Here is a 24069-nt window from a genome sequence, read left to right as displayed (position 1 = left end):
ATCCACTAAATGGACAAAAGTATTGGGACACATTGAAGTCAAGTGTTTCTTTTCTAACAGGGGTCTGGGATCTAAAACAATAATGACAAATGTCATAATATAGGTTAATATATGTGATAAATATTGTTGCATTAGTTTGGTTTATATTGTTATCTTTGCTTCTAAAATGCCTCAGAGATGGTTTTTACTTAATTTCTCCCAACATTGATTTTTTTTTTTAAATCCATGACTGAGTTTTTGTTTAGTTTTTTTTTTTTGCAATTTTTTTTTCTCATTTTCATGAGTATAATACAATCCAATCTCCACAGGTTGTGGAGCAAGAAAAGAAACACGAGAACAGAAAACAAACAAATGAAAAGAACAGCCTGTGTTTGTGTCAGAATGTATTTAGGTCCCTTAAGAGTCACATTTTTCCCTGAATGTCACCCATTTTCCCCAGTTTTTAATAAAGAGATTTTCTTTCGACTTCAGTTTATATGTATTCCATGACAAGTATATCATCTACAATTGAAAGCCATTGTTTATAAGACAGAGCATCAGTCTTAAACCAGTTCTTTGATATGGCCTTCTTCCCGGCCACCAGGAGGATCTTGACAAGATATCTGTCTCCTTTGTGTACCATTTCTTCCAAATGCATGACTATGATTTTAAATGTTTTACCTCTAAATTTCTAAAATATTTTTCATGCTCTGACTGTAAATAATAATTTTCTACCACAACTAACCATCTACTTTCTTCAAATCTCACAGAGAAAGAAAAATCTACCATTAAACTTAAAAAGGAAATACTGAGTTATAAAATATATATATAAACTATATAGACAAAAATATTGGGACACATCATGGCTACAGCTGTAGGATGTTCTTTTTATTTGAGATATAAACATCAATATTGATAATCAATATAATATTTATCCCAGTATAAAACTATATTATGACATTTGTCATTATTGTTTTGTATCCCAGATCCTGATTAGAAAAGAAACACATGAATTCAATGTGTCCCAATACTTTTGTCCATATAGTGTATGTGAATGTTCCCAGTACGGCTGAAACTGTTGGTTTGACGTTACATTGCTGACCTCAAACCACAGTTTGGTCTTTTTATGTGATTTGTTGATTGATCAGTGTTGTTTAAGACAAAATGCTTTTAGTTTTAATGAACTTTTTTCTTTGACCACCACAGGCTGCGGCCGTGTTACAGCACTGAAAGGATTGGTTTCCATTTAATAAACAGCCTTAAAGATTAAATTTGAGGGAATCGGCCTGTGCTTGTTACGCTGGAGGTTACAGAGTGGCTCTGACTGCAGCTTCCGTTACCTCCAGCATGTCGAGGAATAGAGATTTATCCATTACGGCAAACCTCCACAGAAGAACAGGTATCCTGTCCGTGCTTTGGCATCAGGGAGCATTTGAATCTGAAGATGATTTGCATTTTATTATTCACCTAATGCACCAGGGATGAGCCCTGTGAGACCCTGTTTCATAATCACAGTCATAATCACAGCTGTATCCGTGGACTACGATGGTGACGGAATATGAGACGTGGATGATGTGGTGTTTGGGATGAGGGGCCGACATGCTATTTGTACTCATTACAGAGGGAGTAGGAGCTGCAGTACGCCGCTACAACTGCTGTTTGATTAGTCAGGAGAAGGAGCAGCCCTGTCCTCCAGGCAGAGGGAGAGCTGAGCAGTTATCTTCATTACTGTCCCTTCAGCTTACCGCTTTCCTTTAGCGTCACACTCATTTCCTCTCCGTCTATTTCATCTTCGTCTCTCATTTTTTTTCTTCCTCCTGCTCAGCCTGTCTCTCTGTATCTGTCCCTCAATCTCATGTTTTAATAGCCCGACAAGCAGGGCAATAATCCCTCTGTTATTATTCGTGCTGCAGAGAAAGAAAAGAAAAGAAAGCCTGAGGGAGACGACAGGGAGCCATTTATATAAAATCAATGTGATTATATTGGTGAAGGAACTGCGCTTCAGAAAATGGTCTCTGTGCCCAGAGCAGTGGTCGTAAAATATTAGAGTCTGTGTGTGTGGAGTGTGTTGTGATCCGTGTGGTCAAAGGCCTCTGACACATGAGGTCAAGGCCAAAGAGTAAAATCTCAACCTGGGATTTCAAAATTAAAGAGACAGTAATAGCAGTTAGTTGGTTAAAGGCAATTACTGTTATATTATTTCAGATATGAGCATCTACAATTTAGCCTGAGGATTTCACTATTTATAGGCTATAAGAACCATTCAATTTAACCCATAAAGACCCAGACATCCACTGGCAACCAAAATCATTTACTGATACAAAAAGATAGATAACTGCTGATCCACTAATCCTACCAATCCATGTAAATAATTTGATTGGACGGATTTTCATGAAATTTTCAGGAAATGTTGATACTGGCACAGGGAAGAAATGATTAAATTTTGGTGGTGATCGGGGGTGGGGGGGACCATGGGGGCCCACTGATCTGCCTTGGTTGAGGTCTCCAAGTGCTTTTCTTGTCCATCCATCCATTATCTTCCGCTTCTTCCGGGGCCGGGTCGCGGGGGTAACAGTCTAAGCAGGGACGCCCAGACTTCCCTCTCCCCAGACACCTCCTCCAGCTCTTCCGGGGGGACCCCAAGGCGTTCCCAGGCCAGCCGAGAGACATAGTCTCTCCAACATGTCCTGGGTCTTCCCCGAGGTCTCCTCCCGGTGGGACATGCCCGGAACACCTCCCCAGGGAGGCGTCCAGGAAGCATCCGAAGCAGATGCCCGAGCCACCTCAGCTGGCCCCTCTCCATGTGGAGGAGCAGCGGTTCTACTCTGAGCTCCTCCCTGGTGACTGAGCTCCTCACCCTATCCCAAAGGGTGCGCCCATCCACCCTGCGGAGGAAACTCATTTCTTGTCTTGTTTTATTTCTTTTTTCCAAACATATCACATCATCACACATCAAATACTAACATTAGAGCATTGGTAAATTACCCACCTAAACACCTACCCATAACCAGAAGGGCCTTCATATCAATATAGTGGCTTTTTATCCCGCACACATCAACTTTGAGTATCCATGTATATAATATATACATACATGGACAGCATTTTTTAAGTAAATCTGTAAAATGTTTGTCCCCTACAGAGGACAAACCTGCATTGCTGGGTCTCAGGAGGATATTCATTCATTTTCTGAACCCGCTTTATCCTCACTAGGGTCACGGGGGTCGCTTGGAGCCTATCCCAGCTACATAGGGGCGAAGGCGGGGTACACCCTGGACAAGTCACCAGTTCATCGCAGGGCTGACATGTAGAGACAAACAATCACTCTCATATTCACATTGATGGGCAATTTAGATTAACCAATTAACCTATCAGTGCATGTCTTTGGATGGTGGGAGGAAGCCGGAGTACCGCAGACACGGGGAGAACATGCAAACTCCACACAGAAAGGTCCCACCCCCCCGTCGACTAGTGTTGGAATCAAACCCAGGACCTTCTTGCTGTGAGGCACGAGTGCTAACCACTGCACCACCGTGTTGCCCCTCAGGAGGATATTATTGCCAAGAAACATGTAGTTTATTGTTGATATTGTAAGAATGCAGGGGGTCAGTAAAGGGAGACCTAAGACAAGGTTAGGAACCTCTGGTTTAATGTATTCAAGGACGCCTCCGGTTGCTTTGCTTGCTTACTTTTCAACTGGGAGACTCTAGAGGCTTGTTGCTGTTGTACAAACCATCACTCAATATCAGCTCTGCTTCCATTTACACACTAATGTAATGTTCAGGAACTCTATGTTCAGACAAATACAGATCAGGTTTGTAGAGTAGGCTATAGTTGTAGTATGAGCTGTATTATCAGGTTATTTTAGTAACTAGTATTAATCCTTAAAGACCCAGAACTACTTTTTTGTTGACTTCCAAATAGATTTTTCCTCTAAATTGAACTTTTTTTTTTTTACCATTTATCTTATCATCCTCTTCATTTAGCATTTTTCTGTGTAAATCATGTATTTTCCTATATTTCACAGTAAATTCAAATGTTATTCAAATAATCAAAAGCGAGGAAAAAGTCACTTTTTCAACAAAATATATAATGAATTCAAATGTAAAACACATGTCTCCATCCACTGTCATTTATCAAACTAGACTGGTTTTCCTGGTGGTGTTTCCATGTTCACTACAGAGCCTCTGAACGTCCAAATGGGTCATATCTGATGATGATTTAAAGCTGACAAAGTGCATTGTACCTCAGTTATTTACATGTATTGATGGAATTAGTGGATCAACAGTTAAATCAGTAGATGCTTTTGGTCACCGGGTGAGTTTATAATATCATTAGTATATTATCACTGTGCTAATTAACATCTGTAAAATGTGAGAGTTCTATTGATTTCACATGTTCACATTTTATTGATTAATCAATAAACTAATGATTCAGTTCAGCCTCGGGGCTACAGAGGCTGCTCATATATGGGTTACAGATTTCTGTGCTATGTAACTCATTGTTATACTTTATGAAAATGAATGAACACAAATGTCTGTAGTTGGTAAAATTGCATAAACATGACAACATGGTTTAACAATATTACCTGTGATTCATTATTTATCTAAAACTTGTCTGGAATAGGGCTGCAAGTCAAAAAAAAAAAAGGTACACAGGCTTTTCTTATCGATACTGATGGAACGAGAACAACAGGAGCTCAAAAAGCTGTTGTAAATACGTATATAGTCATGAGAGTTTCATTACTTATTACTATTTTTTATATATATATATATATTTTATATATATATATATTTTTTTTATATATATATATATTTTTATATATATATATATATATGTTGTTTGTCTTTTGCATGATCGTTATGTATGCACATTTTTCTTGCACTTTATTCTGTTGCTGCCTTGACCGTTGAATTTCTCCATTGTGGGATCAATAAAATCTAATGTAATTTAATGTAATCTAATCTAATGTAATCTAATCTCATCTCATTAATAAAACACATTTGTTCCACTCATAGGCTCCACTGATAGGATTAGTAGGTTCCACTAATTAGACAGTAAAATGACTTTGCAATGCAGAATTTGATGATGTTTATTGTTTTACCGAGTTACTAAACTGACATTTAGCATTAACTTACCTGCCATAGTTCAGCCCCTTTTGTCCTAATCTAATCTAATCTAATCTAATCTAATCTAATCTAATATAATATAATATAATATAATATAATATAATATAATATAATCTTAAGGATCTCAAGGATCATGTTGCGAACTCCACAACAGAACAAATGAAAATGACTGTTTTAATTCAATTGCAGATCCATAAATTTGAACATAGATGTACCCATGTCAGTACTATAACGTAGGTCTATTTGTTTTTTAGATATTTTAAGTTGGAAATGTTAGTTGTTGTAGCTGTAAGGATACATTCATTCATTTTATGATTACAGTCACCTTCCTCATCACCACTCCAGCTGATCTCAGATAAATTCACTGTACGTGACTTGTTCACCACTTCAGTCTGAGATGACGACTGAGCCATGAGGCAAATGAGAAAACACAGAATGAGATAAAAGAAACTTCAAAAGCCACCAGAGCTACAGCGTCAGCGACAAATTTATGTGGGTTTACCACTGCAAGCAGTCCATTTCACAACAAGTAATAGAGTTTTAATTTTAAAAATATTGATGGGAGGGTAAATACGGTGTGCTTCTTTTAATTTCTCTGTGGGAATTTATTAACATGGGCTGGCAGAGACATACGTGAAACATAATACCTCTGTTGTCACTGTGGGTGAAAGATCAGAAAGACCGTGGCAGATGTTTCCTCTGTGAATATATAACTTGTGTGTTTTTACCTCTGATCTTATCTCCACCTTCTGTGTTGTCTCTACAGGCTGCAGACCTACGTACCTTCTTGTGTATCTGAGGGCCTCTCTCTGAGCCCACAGCCATGCCAGACGTAAAGCCTCCACCACCATGTGACTACCCTTCCAGCTCCTCTGATGCCCCCTCTGCCGGCTCCCCCGCTGGCTGTGCCTCCCCCCTCGACCTCATCATAAACATGGAGCCCTGTATCGCCAACCTCCCCCTGTCCCCTGACCCTCTGTCCCCGTTCCCCTGTAGCAGACCTGGTATCCACCCCCACCACCATTACCCCGGCCTTCAGGGGCCTCCCTATCCCTTCATGGCCAGGTGTAACAGCAGCACCCTACTAACCAACCTGGGGTTACGGGATGGCTCCAGCAGGCAGGGGCCCCTGGGGGTGGGAGCAGGACAGGGGCTGGCTCCGGGCTCTTACCTCCACACAGGAAACAACAGTAGCAGCAGACCTTACCGGAGCATGGAGAACCTGAACTGGAACACTGTGTCTGCCTCTGGCATGTGTTTGTTTAATGCTCCGCCTTACAAGAGCATGGACAGCGAGTTTATTTTGCGCTACACTTCAACTAGCCACTGGTATGATGGGCCTCCTGATGGATCAGTGGTGGGGCCCCCTGGACTGAACCCGGAGAGCCTGGCATTCTACCCTCGACACGGCCTGCAGAGGAAAGACGCACCACCCCTTCCTCTGTGGCTGCTTCCTGGCGGTGTCGACGAATGGGATGCCAGGAAGGGTCTTAGGGAGAAGCTCCGCCTCCAGAGTGCAAGAGCAGCAGGTGAACCTTTGAGGTCCCTCCCATTACGGCCTCAGGTGACCCCCGGTATTACCTCTTTTGAACAGGAGGGGGCACCTCATGTGGTGGGTACAGGTATTGGGTACAGACCACTGTGTACGATGCGCACCAGCCCTGAGGAGATCAGGCAGGAGGTCCTGAGGCGCCTACAGCTCCGACGGCAAAGTAGCAGCCCCAACCTGGCTCTCGACAGCTCCCCTTCCAGCCCGACGGTGGTTAAGACATCCTACACAACAGACAATATTGCAAGTAATAAAAACAAACCGGAATCTGTGTCTGAGCTCCGAAGACCTCCCCTGGGACGCCTACACATTCCCACCTTCGAGGAGTTTAAAAAGATGAGACAAAAAGAGGCCACAGCGGGTCCTGTGGAATCTGGAAAACCACAGGCCGACCTGAGACGGGATGCGGGACCATCAGACGGCTCCACAGGAGGTAACGCAGAAACAGACAAGAAAACAGACAACAGTATAGGCATTAGCAGTGAAGGACCACAGACCTCCTCCTCCTCCTCCTCTGTGAGTACGTACTCCCCCATCCGCACAGGCCCGTCTCCACGTTCACCCCTGCCGCCCCTGGCCAGCTTGGCCTTGGATAAAAATGAAGCGAGCAGCAGGCGAAGGAGGAGCAGTCTCGAACCAGCCGGGTCAGTTCCCTTCCCACCTGGCAGAGAGAACTGGGAGCGACCCTCCAGCTGCTGCCCGGCACTCATCCTGGAGGGCACTGACCTGTCCAAATATGGAGCCAAGATCTACAAGATGAAGGACGGCCTCATCGGCTCCGCACTCGACCTGATTAAGAAGAGGTTAGTAAAGGAGGAAGGCTGTACACATACAAATAAATGCTCTCATTAGTCATAAGATCCTTTTTACTGATAGTTCAGAATTCTCAACCAAAATCAGATCCAACACACACATTTAATTCCCTACTTTTAAAAATCATTCACCTAAAATCTGTCAATACCAAGGGTGTCAACCATACGGCCTGTGGGCCTAAACCAGCCCACTAAAGGGTCCAGTCTGGCCCGCGAGATGAATTGGCAAAGTGCAAAAATTACACTGATGATATTAACATAATTTTAAGTCAGGTTCCACATACAGACCAATATGATCTCAAGTGGGTGAGACGGGTAAAATACTATCATAATAACCTATAAATAATGACAACTCCAAATTTCTCACTGTTTTAGTGCAAAAGAAAAATAAAACTTCATATACAATACTTGATTTTCACTTAAAGGAGTGATATTTAGCTTTTTAAAATGGAATTGTACATTTTAAAACATTTCCCTGTGGTTTATATAAAGTGTAAATGCTATGCTTGGATCTGAATTCACAGGTCCATCTTCAACCCTATTTAAGGGTAATGACACCACAAAGGTCGTTTTGAGCGCTGGCCCTTTAAATGCAAATGACCCACTTCAGGCCCCACCCCCTCCATCTTATTGACTGTGCTGCTCTGTCCCGTTCAACCAACAACTGAACATTTTAGGTAACCGGCTCGAAGTTTAGACATATTTTCAGTATGAACTACAACCGCTGTTGCTGATAAACAATTATGGCGTACTCAGAAATGTTCGTCGGAAGTCTTGACCTTATACTGTATGTGCAAATGTTGTGATGTAACTAGTTATAGATGTAACAAATTAGGCAGGAATTAAAACAGGTTGTAGAAATCCACTTGAATTTTGCCAAAATGAATATAAAGGTAGCTTTGCAGCACCTGGAGGGTTCAAATTCAAACTTTATGAACTATTAGGGTCCAAATACACAAATAAATGTTCCAAAGACTAATAAAAGTGGGTTTAGCAAAACATGACCCCTTTAAGAGAAGTACATGCAGTTTTGACAATATTACTAAATGTTTTGTGTCTTTTTAGATCCGCTGTGATCTGTAAGTTGTAATGCTCATGTGTAAACGATAAGCTGAGGCATAGTATTGTAAATGATATTGTATTATTAGGAAATTACAGGTTGTTCATGGTTGTTCATAGTTTGTCGACATAAGCATTTTCACTAATGTAATTTTACCTTTTTCACTTGTAAAACAGAGAGAAAAGTTTGGAATTGAAGTAATTTATTGGTTATTATGTTATTATTTTACTGGTTCAGCTCACTTCAGACCAGATTGGACTAAATGTGGCCCCTGAACTAAAATGAATTTGACACCCCTGGTTTATACCTTATTGTGAAAAAGGTCTTATCTGCTGTCAGTGTGTGTCTGTTTGTACCCAGTGGTGGAATCCAGCTACATGTTTGAGACACTTGGACTTGACTATTTGTATTTTATGCTTCCTTATACTGTGCTTCCATTTTATTACATCTCAGAAGATGTTGTAATACATTTATTTGTCAGTTACAAGATCATTTCAGGATTTTACAGATTGAGTCATACAAGTGGCTTTTAAAAATAATAATAAACACATTGCTAAGATTAACCTAGTCTTGTTAAGAGCTCCAGAAAACGGTGACTTTTCCTTCTAAACATCCCTCGTGATTTCAATAAATGCTCAAATGATCCAATATTTCACCAAAGAAAGAAGAGAGGAAAAAGACTGAAAACTCATTTTAGTTCAAGCGCCACATTCAGCTTAATATAATCTCACATTAAAAAATGTAAAATTACATTACAGAAATGTTTGCATGTATAAAGTTACCTTATAAATCTGAATAACATGACTAACTCGAAAAGAGTTTTTAAAAAATAAGAGCAATTTTAACAATATTATGCCTCAGCTTCTCATTTACACATGCACATTACAACTTATAGATCACAGTGAATCTACAAATACACAAAACACTTAGTATTAGGCAGAATATTTTTAAATTGCACATGTCTTAAGACATTTCAGGTTGTTCATATTTGTTCAGGTTATTCACATTTTTGTTGTGAGAGGATAGTTTGTAAATGTAAACATTTTCATGTAATTTTATTTTTTTTATGCTAAAACAAAGACAAATATTTGTAGTAGTCATTATTTATAGGTTACTATGACAGTATTTTACTGGTCTGATCCACTTTAATTTGAATTGTTCTGTATGTGATCCCTGAACTAACATGATTTTGACATCCTTGATTGTTAATATCGTCTGTGATTTTTGCATTTCACAAATTCATCCCACGAGCCGGATTAGAACATTTGCCGTGCCAGTTTTGACCCACGGGCCATATGTTTGACCCCTGGGCTTTAGATTTAACTGAATATGAGCTTGACCATTTATAATTTAATGATATCGCATTTTAATCATTTGTCTGAAACCTCATTTTGGAAGATTTTTCAAGCTGGACTTTACTTGTAAGGGAGTATTTTAATATTAGTGTTTAATTCCTTTAATGTGATTAGTAGTATTAGTAGACTTGCCCTTTCCATCACTCTGTGGCCTGAAGTGACCTCACATGTGTCTTCCAGTCTTTTGTTCTTCAGCTTGATCTGTGGAATGTACTGTTCTTACGCAACACAATATTTTACAAATCGGTATATTGTCATTCAACTCCAGTCCCATTTAAGGTGGAATTAGATCTTGTAATACCTGTCATCTGAGACTTTGTAACAGCAGACGTGTGTGTTTATCAGTGAAGTGTATTCGTGGACACCTCCGTGTGTGTGCTTTGTCATAGTGTGGCAGTTATGCGTACGAGTCCATCTGCTTAAGCCTGTGTGTGTTGGTGTGTTATCGATTTATCTCAGTTATTGTGATAACAGCTGTCGGAGCTAACAGGGTTGGCTCTGCAGACGACACTGTGGGCAGGAGGCTGGCATGTAGCACGACGGGCTGGAAGAAAAGCAGCATCCCCACAGATGTGCCAGTCCCTGTGTGGGTCTGTGTGTGCATGTGGGTCTATGTGCGTGTGTGTGTGTGTGTGTGTTGGCTTAGCAAGCCATGCTGTTGGCTCAATAGATGCAGGCTTCACGCCACTGAGGTTCATTCTGATCAAGGACAAATAAGACGAGAGTGTGTTTTACAGCACAGTTGTGTCATTTAGGTCCATGCAGTGTAAATATTAGAGCCCAACACAAAGGCGCCAGTGATAAGGCCTGTTAAACAGTGCCAACTCCGCCTCCCTGCAGGCTGCAGGCGCTGATAGATGGCAGATACACAGCATCTCTCCCTGCTTGTCCACTGACTGTCGCTCCTTTGTCTGTGCTGCTGGAAAGGATGATGGATGAACAGCTCAGCAGCAAAAATATCTGCTGTGTGTGTCTTTTTGTATGTACAGTCTAAATCCAATATGTGAGAGTGCAGAGCTGCACACCAGAGCTATAACTAAAGTATACTGCAGTCTGTAATACAATATATGTTGTAAATATAGAATTCATGGTCATGTAAATTTTCTGTAAACACAGTACCTATTGCAGTGGAGGAGGGATCCCTCTTTGGCTCCTCTTGATGTTTCTTCTGTTTTTTTTCCTCGTTAACCCTTTATAGTTCACTCATAGAAATACTCAACCATAGTGTGTTATTGGAGGACATAACGAGACTATTATTTTTGTGAATTTTTTCAAAAAATGTATTGTCATGTAGAAAATCAAGGTTGATGAAGTTACAATATTTGGTTCCTTACCCATAGGTGGCAAAAAAAAAAAAGTAAAAAAAAAACAAACAAGTAAACACATGTAAGGTGAAAGGAACATGTATTTTAGAACATTAGAACATCCCTTCTAGAACATTAGACCAACATAAGTGCTGATCCAGACACCAACATCCACATTATCCCTTTGAACATCATTACTTACATTAGTGCCATTACTTCATGGTACCTAACAAAGCAGTTACACTCAGTGGCCGTTTCTCAATACGCATTCCTGTCTGTTCTTTCGTTCTCACGTTCTTGTGAAATGTCATCTGTCATGGCCCAAGTATTGTTCCAATTGCAAGTTCGCATAAACCAAGACTGCATGGAATACCTGGATGTTGTTCTTGTCAGCTAGCTGAAACCAAAGATGCACTGGTTGGTGACTCGTGTAGACTTGGCTGGGAAATAATTCCCAAGATGCAGTTTGTGCCGGCTCAAGCAGGACCTTGGTGGCTGAACCAATGACATGTGTTATAGTTTTGAAAAATATACAAAATGTATAAATGACATGTAAATACTAGTACAAATGTATTGAAATTAATCAAATTGAGTGACACTGTGGTGATTTGAGGGTAATACATTATGGAGCAGATGGTGGAAATACAGCAGAGACAGGGAGGAAAGTTCACAAGTACGCAGCCGTTCCACTTACAGATAGACTTGCGTTCTTAGCAAGTACGTTCTCTGAGACCGTTCTTATCAAGACCATACTCGCCGAGTTCACAAGACTGTACTCTGTATTCTTGGTATTGAGAAACAGCCACTGTTCATGCAGAGGTGGACCTTGTAGACCCTACAGACCACATTAGACCTAAGATTGTTGACTCACTGTCCTCACTGTAACTGCTGCTGTCACTGTCTTGTAATGTATGCGGAAATGACCAAAAATAGCCACTTGCCCGATAAAGGGTTAAGTAGTTTTTTTCCTTACTAGAACTGAGTGGTAAAGGTGTGAGGGCGTTGTACGTTGTGTAGACAGTAAAGCCCCTTGAGGCAAATTTATGATTTATGATCTATTTATGATCTAATTTATGGTTTATAATATGAATAAAAATGACATGACGTGTTAAAATACAAGGTTCCTGTGCAGCATGGTAAAGTTTGGGATTTAATCTTCTGGATAAGTATGGTAAGAAATAAAAAAAACAAACAAAAAGATCTGAATTTCTAAAAATAAATAATCATGCAGTGTTTTTCCTGGCGTCTGGAGCAAGCAGGCAGTACAGCCAAAGCTACAATCTTCCGGAAATTATTTGGCAACATAACAGCATGCATACTGTCATTAAGACTGGCCAGAAATGTTTTCATGATCAAAATCTTCATATTAGTCAGTTTCCATAACTAGCCAGATACATGGAAGGTGAAGAAGCCAGATACTTATTTGCGTTTTGTTTTTTTTTGTGTTTTTTTTAAATGAAAGAACTGGTCCAATCAAAAAACAAGCTCTGTGTACATTTCAGATATGTAGAACATTCAAAAGGAATAGTACAATTTAACAAAACTACAAGACTTTTGATTTATCGCCCAGACCTATGCATGGTAAGAATGTAGTATGTTAAAAAGATCTATTTCCATAATCAACTTTATGCTATTTGAATGTGAATGTCGCATATAATTTAAAAAAGAACTGCAGAGAAGCCTGGAAGTTTGATTATAATTTGAGAAATGTTTCAGGTTTTGAAATTTAAAATACAGCAGAAAGCAATGAAAAAAGCTAAAAGGTGTGATGATTTTGTTTGTATTGTCAAATCCCCAAAAACCCACTTTTTCCCTTGACATTGATATTTAAGGAGTGATATTTTGCTTTTTTAAATGGAATTATGCATTTTAAAACATTTCCCTGTGGTCTCCATAAACTGTAAATGCTATGCTTAGGTTTGAATTCTTCATTAATTCAACTCCACAGGTCCATCTTCAACCCTATTTCTGAGTAATGATACCAGAAAGGTCATTTTGAGCGCTGGCCCTTTAAATGCACATGAGCCACTTAAGGCCCCGCCCCCTCCAGGTTGTTGGCTGTGCTGCTCTGTCCTGTTCAACCAACAGCCAAACATTTTAGATAATCAGCTTGAAGTTTGTACATATTTTCAGTATGGACTACAACTGCTGCTGCTGACAAACAGTTATGGCATACTCAGAGAAATGTTCGTTGGAAGTCTTGACCTTATATGTGAAAATGTCGTGATGTAACTAGTTATAGACATAACAAATTAAGCAGGAATTAAAACAGGTTGTAGAAATCCACTTGATTTTTGCCAAAATGAATATAAAGATAGCTTTGCAGCACCTGGAGGATTCAAATTCAAACTTTTTGAACCGTTAGGGTCCAAAAACACAAATAAATGAACCAAAGACTAATAAAAGCCGGTTTAGCAAAATATGACCCCTTTAAAAAAGGAAAAATGAACAAATAATATAAAATATGACATAATAATATAACTATCAATCCATGGATTACCAAAGTGGTTGCTCTCTACATCCGATCACCTCGTACAGTGCTGCGTTCCCTAAAGTAAATTCATATTTAATGCTTAAAAACCACCCACAACACTGTGATTTAAAGTCAACCTCAGGCTTTATGAATGCTTTAATACTTTAACATTTATTAATTAAACATGACAAAATGCTGCATGATCTGTGCACCCTGAGGTGTTTGCCTTCCACTTATTAGGGCCTTTGTGTTGAGGTATCATGCAGCCCACCTTGCATACACAGCATAATCCAGTTGTGGTTGTGTTATTATAGTAATATTCATATTATTACACCTGGGAGGGTTTTTATCGACTGGAAATGCAATGAAGCACTAAAGCAGAAGTGCTGAGTTAATTGTATAGTCTTGTGAAGTTGTGCTAATCACTTACGATGTATTGTTAGAGGCGGAGAGGAGGCGTGTTTGCATCCACAGTGTGTAACATTTTCTATTTATTTGTCTCTATTAGATGCACACCGTCACTGAGGGATGTATTGAATTCATTGGAGTGATGTATGTATCAGTAAAAATGACAGCCGGGCTAATTTCAGTGTCACATCGAGCCATGTTCAGAGGTGATGGATCACATACAGAGGTTTCCAGATAAATTAAGCTGCAGGTTATTACTCCCCATGCATCATCTAATGGGTGACAGTTAATACTGTGAAAGGAGAGGCCCTAACTGACGAGTTGTCCAAGTGAAAACCGATCAGACGCTTCAGACATACTGTTAATTACATCTGCTTTCCTGCTCTGGTATAATTTTGACGTTTGGACACATTTCATCTCCCGTGATGGCTTTTTTGATTACATGTGTGTTACAGAACAGAGGCAGGGGTTTACTGGAAATGAATGAAAAATGTCCCTGTGACCAACACGGAGCCACAGAGCAGAACAAGGATGTTGAGAAATTATTTTAACGACGTGTCTAGAAAGTAATTTGACTAGAAAGTAATTTGACTAGATAGAGATGAAGAGTTCTCCCAAAAAGGCAGAGTTATGTAAGAGCCATTAGACTGATGAGACCTGATGCATAACAGGTCAAAGCGAAGTGAGTTTCACAGAAAGAGGGTAAAACTAGAATCAAAAAGCCAATTATTGAACAGGGTGCTTGGGCAGGTCTTGAAAGTCTTCGAAAATTTTCAAAAGTCTGGAATTTTTTTTTTTCTTTAAACTCTTTTTATTGAAATTAGAACAATGACAATATAAAAAAGAACACTACACCTGCACTCACATGTACTGCCCAGACGCCAGTGGCGGCTGCTCGTCTTTCAGAGAGGGGAAGCTCATGGTCAGCTTACATAAAAAAAAGGTCAAGTTATTTAAACATAAATTCGGCCCTCCGTTCCTTTTTAAGAAAATGGTCAGTGACCTATCGTACCAAGTAAACAAGAAAACGCTGAAATTATGTTAAATTGAAAGAAGGAAGTACAATGAGTGTGTTTACAGTGCAAGAAATAGACAAGTAATTTCGTAGTGGTTTCTCTTGATTTCACAGCAGAATGTGCGACGGTATTAAAACTGAATTCTGTCAAGTGAAGGAGTATATCTGAAAATAGCTGTCAATCAAACGGGATTCAGCCTTTCGACTGATCATCCAATCAGCATGTGGAAGCCCAGCGTCCAGCCCAGCCGAGCTCCGCCCACAGCTCCATTCACCCCCAGAGACGCTGTTCGTCCGGGGGCGGGACAACATCGTGGCATTTATCCAATTACCGTCCAGTTTTGAGGCAATGAAAAAAACTGTTCCATGAAGTCCCATTGAAGTGCATGGATGCTGAGCATCTACGGGCAAACGCACTGACCATAGATCGTATGAGAAAACAGCGCAACGGGAATGTATGAGAAGTGAACAACATCGAGTCCGCTGATTTGTGATAAAGCTGATTCTGAACGAACTCGTCTGTGAGATGAACGTGTTCTAACACATTTGGAGTCAATGAAATGTCAACACAACCAAACAAATTTAACCATTTAATTTTTGTAAATTTAGGGGAAGCTGAGCTTCCCTTGCAGTCTGTAAGAAATCACCACTGCCAGACGCCTAATTCTGTTAAACTGGAGGAATAAAAATCCTCCAGCTCATCAGGCTCTGTTGAAAGACATTAAGCAACACTTACATCTGGAGAAAATCTAATTTTCACTAAAAGATAATGTGAAGTTATTTTATTCAATTTGGCAGCCCTTTATATATTACTTTATAGATTATTTTAATATTTAGTATTAAGTATTAATTTAGTATATTAATTTTGATTATTCAGTCAGACACTGTGAAATCAAACCCACTTTTGGCTCCACAAACTTTTTTTTTTTTGACATTTTGCAAATGATCGCTTGCTATAGTAATTCTTCCTGTTCAAACCTCCTTCTAATGCACTTTCAGTCAAAGTAATGAGTGACAAAATCCATTGCCACTGTTTAAAATGTAATCTAAAATTCACCTGAAGATAATAATAAGATATCCTAGAAGAAGAGGTCCACTTAATTTGTTTAATTCTGATGCCTGAAGCTACATATTCGACTGAGATCATCTTTGGAGTTTATTTTTGTAATTAAGATTTTATCCTTTATCTCTTCAGGATATTCTAATGTCCAGTATGAACAGGAAGAATGATTACAGAAATTACTGTCTTTTTCAGTTTTCATAAATGCTGTTGTTTTAAAACCTTTAGTTTATCCATAATAGACGGACAGACGGACGGACGGACGGACGGACAGACAGACTTTGTTGTCATTCCAGGACATATGCTATATAAACAGTGCACTTGGTTGAAATTTTGTTGCATGACTCTCAAACACAGTATAAAAAAATAAAAACAGTTGTCAAATATTGAATCTCAGTATATATAAAAAGTACTACATAATATACAAAGTGCTGTGTGCATACTATAAAGAAATCTATTGTATAAGTCTAGAATCTGTTTAAAAAACTATAAAATAGTTCTAGTAGTGGCTTTTTAGTGTCATTCATCCCCCTGTGTGTGTTCGACTTCCTTTATTGAGACTTCAGGAGTCTTATGGCTTAAAGGATAAAGCTGTGGCAGAATCTGGTTGTTCGGCTCCTCACACTGAAACCTCCTGTAAGAAGAGTGAGAACAGTCCATGGTGTGGATGAAATCTATCTATCTATCTATCTATCTATCTATCTATCTATCTATCTATCTATCTATCTATCTATCTATCTATCTATCTATCTATCTATCTATCTATCTATCTATCTATCTATCTATCTATCTATCTATCTATCTATCTATCTATCTATCTATCTATCTATCTATCTATCTATCTATCTATCTGTCTGTGTGTGTACTCACAGCTGTAGTTAAAATAACCACTTAACACTATATTATACTCTTACAATAATGGTACTTTTCGTAGTTTTGCTGATTTGTCAAGTGAGTTTCATCTTCCACCTTACTTTTTTCGTTATCTACAAATTAGACACCGTGTTAAATCTATGTTTCCAACTTTTCCCTCTTTACCTCCAAATCTATTATGGGATGAGCTTCTCTCTTCTGACCCCTTACAAAAAGTCATGCATCTCAAAGATTTATAATAAACTTTAGTCTTGTGACAGCTCACCTACCACTGAAGTTAAGACTGTCTGGGAGGGGGAGTTGGGGCTAACTGTACATGATGATTGGTGGGACGTCGCCCTTAACAAAATTCATCCTAACACTATATTACACATAAATGGACTGTAAGACAAAGATAAAACAGTTGTTTACAGCTGGTTCAGGTCACACTAATCTGCTCTCCTCCTCAGTCTCACCATTCGACTCTCCTGTCACATCCAGCACTTTGAAAAAAAGAGTCAATAGAGTATTTGAGAATTTACAGCCGCCTACTAAGAGCCAGACATTGTTGAGACTCCATTATGGGCTCTGACCTCTAGGCCTGTAAACCCTGCTGAGCTGATAAAGAACCACAAAATGGCTTCAGTTTAAGTATAAATGTAATAACCACCAAAACTGCTGTTAGATGGTTCTTTCTCCTGCTGTGATAACAGAGGTATTATGTTTCACATAATACCTCTCTGCTGGACTGTGAACCTCCCCATAGTTTATAGTTGTTGCTGTTAATCAATTCTCAAAAGGAAAATTAAGAGGCACACCATATTCACCCTTCAATCAATATTTTTAATATTAAGACTCTATTACTTGTTGTGAAATGGACTGCTTGCAGTGGTAAACCCACATAAATTTGTCCCTGACGCTGTAGCTCTGCTGGCTTTTTAAGCTTCTTTTATCTCATTCTGTGTTTTTCTTTTGCCTCGTGGCTCAGTCGTCATCTAAGACTGAAGTGGTGAACGGGTCATCTACAGTGGATTTATCTGAGATTAGCTGAAGTGGTGATGAGGAAGGTGACTGTAATCATAAAAGGATGATGATGATGATAAACTTTATTTTAAACATAAGAACAAAATACAAAGGTGAACAAAAGGCAAAGAGAAAACACAAATTTAAACAGAACACTCCAGAGTATTGAAGGAAACAAGCCATCCAAAAAAGAAGAAAAAGTCACACAATATACAGTTACCTCACTGTGGCTCCACAGCATCACTTTTATGTCCAAGAGGGAAGAAGCTGAGCTTCTAAAAATCTATCTAAAAAATAAATAGGCCTATGTTATAGTACTGACGTGGGTACATCTATGCTCGAATATACAGGGTGGAGAAGCAAAATTTACAATATTTTGAGGCAGGGATTGAAAGACAGTCTATGACCAGTTAGTTTATTGAAAGTCATGAGAATTTATTTGCCACAAGAAAATTTACATAATTGAAAATGTTTTTATTCTATGTGTCCTCCTTCTTTCTCAATAACTGCCTTCACATGCTTCCTGAAACTTATACAAGTGTTCCTCAGATATTCGGGTGACAACTTCTCCCATTCTTCTTTAATAGTATCTTTCAGACTTTCTTGTAATAGTTTTGCTCATAGTCATTCTCTTCTTTACATTATAAACAGTCTTTATGGACACTCCAACTATTTTTGAAATCTCCTTTGGTGTGACGAGTGCATTCAGCAAATTAGACACTCTGACGTTTGCTTTCCTGATTACTCATATGGGCAAAAGTTTCTGAAAAGGTATGGATAATAGTGTTAGGTATGATTATGACATCAATATATGTTTGGTTTCAAAACAATTGACGTAGTGCCTGCTGAGAAAAAACAACTAAATGTTCATTGTAAATTTTGCTTCCCCACCCTGTACAGATCTGTATTTCTATTAAAACTAACAGTCCATTTGATATTAGATTAGATTAGATTAGATTAGATTAGATTAGATTAGATTAGATTAGATTAGATTAGATTAGATTAGATTAGATTTTAACTATGCAAAAATCCAGACAATACAAAAACTAATGATAAAATAGTAGGTAATAAAACTCTGGGCTATATACATATTAACATAAGAAGATAATATACTTCTATAGACTACTCATCCAATCTACCGTTAGTGCTTAATATGACATGTCTTGCATCTATTTCATTAGAATTAAATAATTAACTGTGAGTAATCTTATGTATATTGATGTAATAATAATAATAACATTAAATACTAACTTACTAGTGAATAAATGTGACATATCCATGAGGACCTTTAGCTAATGTAATGTTAAACGTAATAGCATTTGATAAGTCAACTTTCATAATATTAAGTTTGACTTTGACTAACATTATTAGTGACTATTTCATTTGTATGAAATGACATAACCACAACTAAAAGTGGCTAAATCATGATAAATGCTAAATTATCATCAGATTAAGCATGGAACAGAATCAAGGAACAACAGCTAATGAATGCTGACTTACTACGATAAGTTTACGTATCCAATGTTAAATTTGATGTTAAGGTTAACATTAGCCACTTGCTGTTGCTTCGTTACAATGAAATTAGTTACAGAACCACAAAGAACATTAGCTTACCCACTGAGTTGTTCAGTTATTCACAAAAACACACAAAAGAAAATGAAAGAAATATTTTTCTGTAATTAATCAAGAGATCCATGATGAAATGGTGACACATCTGGGGTGTATCCCGCCTTCACTCGTCGGCAGCTGGGATAGGCGCCAAAACCTCACAACCCCCTTGAGGATTAATCAGAAAATGAATGAATGAATAATTAAAAGATAAGTAGGTAGCCACAAGTCACATGAGGTAATGTAATGTTAATAGTTAACGCTCATGTTATTTAAATGTATTTCATGCTTTATACATTTTTTCTACATAATAATATATTGTTACAACACACTGTACATGTCACAGTACTTTCATTTTTTTTTATTTATTCTATTCTATTTACTTCCTTTAAAGGGACTTTTGATGTAAATGAGTCTTTCGGTCGGTACATTTACAGTTGTTTGAATTAAAGTCTTAATTTATGAATAACTGAATGTATATATACTTCACAAACATGATATGAATGAAACAGTAATACATTACATTGTCTGTAAACATGACAGGTGTGTGTGATGAAGTTACACCTGAGAAATTTTCATCATCCATGACGGTGAGAACAGCTCAAGTAATCCTACACTACTTCACATCTCCAAACAAAGTTATTTTTTAATTAAAAGACTCCTAGTGTTAGAAATGACATACTGTGTGTCTGACTAAAACAATGAAATGATTAAACATCCTTTGTGCATCTACTGCACTCTTAAAAATGTGTGTATGCATCATTTGTTTCTGCAGGCAAGCATTAGTAATGCATTCAGTGTATGTCAGGTGTGTTCCACTGCCTCTGTGTGTGTGTGTGTGTGCGTGTGCGTGCGCGTGCGTGTGTGTGCGTGTGTGTGTGTGTGTCTTTTGCAGCAAGAATGGATCTTCAGTTGTCAGACAAAGGACTACAGTGAACATATACTGTTTGTGTGTTTCTGTGTCTGCCAGTGCCTCTGTGGTCCAGGGGTTCAGGTGTTAATGTCTGCTCCTCTGTCTAATTACTGGCCTCTTGAGAATAAAGCAGGAGAGACATTGATTTGGGTTTTTGTTGGAAGACAGAAGAAAAAGAGAAGAAGAAGACTGGGGGGAAGCAGGGGTTGAAAGAAGACTGATTGACAGGGAAGCTGTCAGAAGACAAGAGCTCCGGCAGAATTATAATTTCAACCTTCCTCTCCCTCCTCCTCTTCCCCACCATCCATCCCTGCTTCTTCCCCGTGCCTTTACATCTGTTCTTCCCCCGTGTCCTCTCCTTCATCTCCCTCCTCCCTCTTCCCTCCATCCGTCTTCCCTATGTACCTTCGTCTCCTCTCCTCTCCACCAGCTGCAGTGCAGAGATCTCCGCCGAGGCCCCCGTCAGGCTGTCAGGTGACCAGGACGGAGGCTGTGGCATCACCGCCCCTTTGACCGACTGTCAGCCCTCCGCCGTTGCCATGGCAACGTCGGCAACGGCCTGCGGAGCCGAGGCTGGCAAGGAGACACCTGCAGGAGGAGGAGAAGGAGGAAGAGAGGAAGCAGGAGAATGCGTAAGGATTTTTTTCCTTGCTCCTTTTTATGTTTTACTGCCTCTGTTTGCCGTTTTTCGTCACTGCTTCATATTGTGCAGAGAATCTCTTGGTATTCTACGATGGCTGGGACAAGCAAGGGGACTGCGACAGACACACACATATGCACATCACTCACACACACTGATGCAGAGGTATTTGTTGAGACAAGTAAGCAAGCGCTCTGTCTTCTAGCAACAGCTCGGCGACTGAGGATGCAGTAAAAGAGAAGGATTAAGCCCCCCTCCAGCAGCAGCAGCAGCAGCAGCGGCTGGCTGCCGGTAACTCAGCGCTTCATTCCTGCTCTGCATGGCTTCTCTCTGCTTGTGCTTGACACACCAGCCTCAGCTGCAGCTAGCGTTGGGCTCCTCTGTGTGCATTTCTGCAGAGGAGAAATAGATATGGAGACAGCTGTAGGTAGTTTAGGGAGCAGATGTCGAGGTGCATTCGCCTTTCCAATCTTTTGCTTTGCATCTGCAGTGGATCCGCTTTCTCTGCATTTCCAAAGTAGGGGCTGCAATTTGAGCAGTCGCAACATGAATTATTCTCCTTTGTGTTACCTGATCAGTGCAAGCTATACAGTATAACATGTCTCATATAGTCCATTAAAAACCGTCCTGCATCCTTCTTGTGCAGCTGTTAGCTGTCGGAGAGCTGTGACTTTTTAATGAGGTAATCATAAAGTCAATATCATCAACATTATGTAATGTTTGAAATGTCTCAGGGGTGAGCAGTCCAGTGTCATAGCAACAACATTTGTGTTTTTCACCTTAGGTCAACTCACAGGGGCTTGACAAAGGCTAAAATGATATTTAAGGCCACATGGGGAGTGTTTGTACCTGCAGAATGCTGCAGTCTGTCTGGGAATTCCTCGCTTTACCTTCAATAGATCCAGAAAAGGCTTTGAATTGTCTCTCAGAAGGGAGACGTCCCTCCTCTTCAAGATTTGGTGATTTCAGATTGTGATAAGAGTGGATTTTTGGATGTGTGGCCTTGTTGTTGTTAGAGGCAGTTACGAGACTTGGCAGGTGATTAGTGCTGCATCTCAGTATGAAATTTGGATCCTTGACGAGCTGGGATCAGAGCGATAACCAGCACTTGTTATGTAATGATGTCATGACTGTGAACCTCTCATTCAGGCACAAATACAGACGCACAAGCTGTGATTTCTCGTTCATCATCATCGCATTCACCTTATCTCTGCAGAGAGTTTCCCCCCCTTTTTCATCTGTTGCTATGGCAACGGGACTGTTTGATGATTGACACACGTGTCCTTCCAATCAGCAGCACGCAGGGCTGGGCTGCAGGCGCTCCAGCTCAGACGCAGCCTATGAACTGGCTGAGACGGTGAGGGCGCAGCGCGAGTGCCGCCTCCGGCCCCACTACAGCGACCCCATGCCAGCCGACGCCTCCAAGCGCAAACAGCTGGAGATGAAGATCGCTGCTGCCGCCCGAATCCACAGCCATCGCAGAGACCGAGACCGAGACCGAGACCGAGACCGAGACAGGGACAGGGACAGTGGTGAGAACATGACTATTTTTGTCCATTGACTTATTTTCTTTAAATAATCCCTTGAATGTTATGTACAGACATGCATCTTTGGCAGATAAATGATTTAGATTTGAATTATCCATAGTGACTAATATAAGACAGCACAGTCCTCTGAACTGAAACGGAAACATAGAAAATGATCCCTAATGTGTAATTGAACAGCCATGCTGACAGACTGATTCTGGCAAATTGATTAAGTGTTCATCATGTTCATTTTGGTTATTAGAAACAACATTTCTCACTAGGATATCCAGCTCATAGCTTTATACCAGTGCTGTTTTCTGCCACAGTTTCCCCAACCCCATCTTTTTGTACACATTATCAGTTTAAATAAGCTACATTTCCAACCCAAGAACTTTCCCCAAGATGTAGGGACTGGGGGGGGTAGAAACCCAGGGACCAGGATCTAAATTTAGTTCAGGTGACTTCATTGTACCTCCCTGCTCTGGTTGTGATACTCTTTGGTTGTTTAGGAACTTTGGAGGTGGGGTGTAAAGCAGTGAACGTTTTGGATTGATCAGTACTCATATCTAGGGATGTAACGATTATCGGTATAACGATAAACTGTGAAAAAATTGCCAACGGTTAGTATTACTGTTTAAATTCTAATTATCGTGATAACCGTGTTTGATTACCACACTTGTAGGGGAAAAAACCCTATGTAAAGCTATGCTTTATGTCAAATATTTGAGTATAGTTTTAATTTATTACAATTTTGATTTTATATACCGAATATTTGGAACCAATATTCACTTTTAAAGTCTTTGAAAAGGTTTGTTAAGCATCTTTGTGTTATTTATGCAATGAAGTATATAAATTTTTCAAATCGAATTTTATATTTTTTTCGTGTTTTCTGGCCTTTTATGTTTTTATAGTAGGTTAAAGTGAAAAAAATAATAGGCAGATGATATAGATGAAGTTGTACTGAAAAAAAAGATACCAAATATGCGTATAGTAAACTTTTCTTTATATAGTATATAAAGGCAAAATCAAAGGTACTGAAAAATGGCCAAAATAGGCTCAGACCCCTAAAGGATAATATTTGAATGTTTCTGCCAACAGAAAGTACATTGTGCCAATTATTTTATTTATTTATTTATTTATTTTCAAAACAACTTGGTTAAATTTTTTCAGTGTGTGTATAAGTACTTTTTTAACATTTTGAGCACATTTCAACAATACCGCGATAATAATGATAACCGTGATAATTTTAGTCACAATAACCGCGACATGAAATTTTCATATCGTTACATCCCTACTCATAGCATTATATGTCAGCCATTGTTTTTAAAGAGCTGTAGCTGTGTAGTTTACATTGTCCTTCAACTTG

General features: G+C 39.3%; 1 protein-coding gene across 4 annotated transcripts in view; it reads left to right on the top strand.

Annotated features, from left to right (window-relative positions):
- The window catches only part of arhgef49 (Rho guanine nucleotide exchange factor 49), a 115735-nt gene that overhangs the window by 76713 nt on the left and 14953 nt on the right, over positions 1-24069 (top strand). For 3 of the 4 annotated variants that reach the window (XM_030125698.1, XM_030125697.1, XM_030125696.1), the window contains exons 3-5: positions 5872-7457; positions 20968-21169; positions 22472-22709. In XM_030125698.1, coding sequence (XP_029981558.1) covers positions 5929-7457; positions 20968-21169; positions 22472-22709 — 1969 coding nt within the window. In that variant the 5' untranslated portion in view covers positions 5872-5928. The remainder of the gene's footprint in view (positions 1-5871; positions 7458-20967; positions 21170-22471; positions 22710-24069) is intronic. The other variant, XM_030125699.1, reaches the window with a different exon arrangement.

This window comes from Sphaeramia orbicularis, chromosome 21 (genome assembly GCF_902148855.1).
Source record: "Sphaeramia orbicularis chromosome 21, fSphaOr1.1, whole genome shotgun sequence".
NCBI lineage: Eukaryota > Metazoa > Chordata > Actinopteri > Kurtiformes > Apogonidae > Sphaeramia > Sphaeramia orbicularis.
The sequence above is the reverse complement of the archived record's forward strand: the minus strand, read 5'-3'. Positions and strand labels throughout refer to the sequence as shown.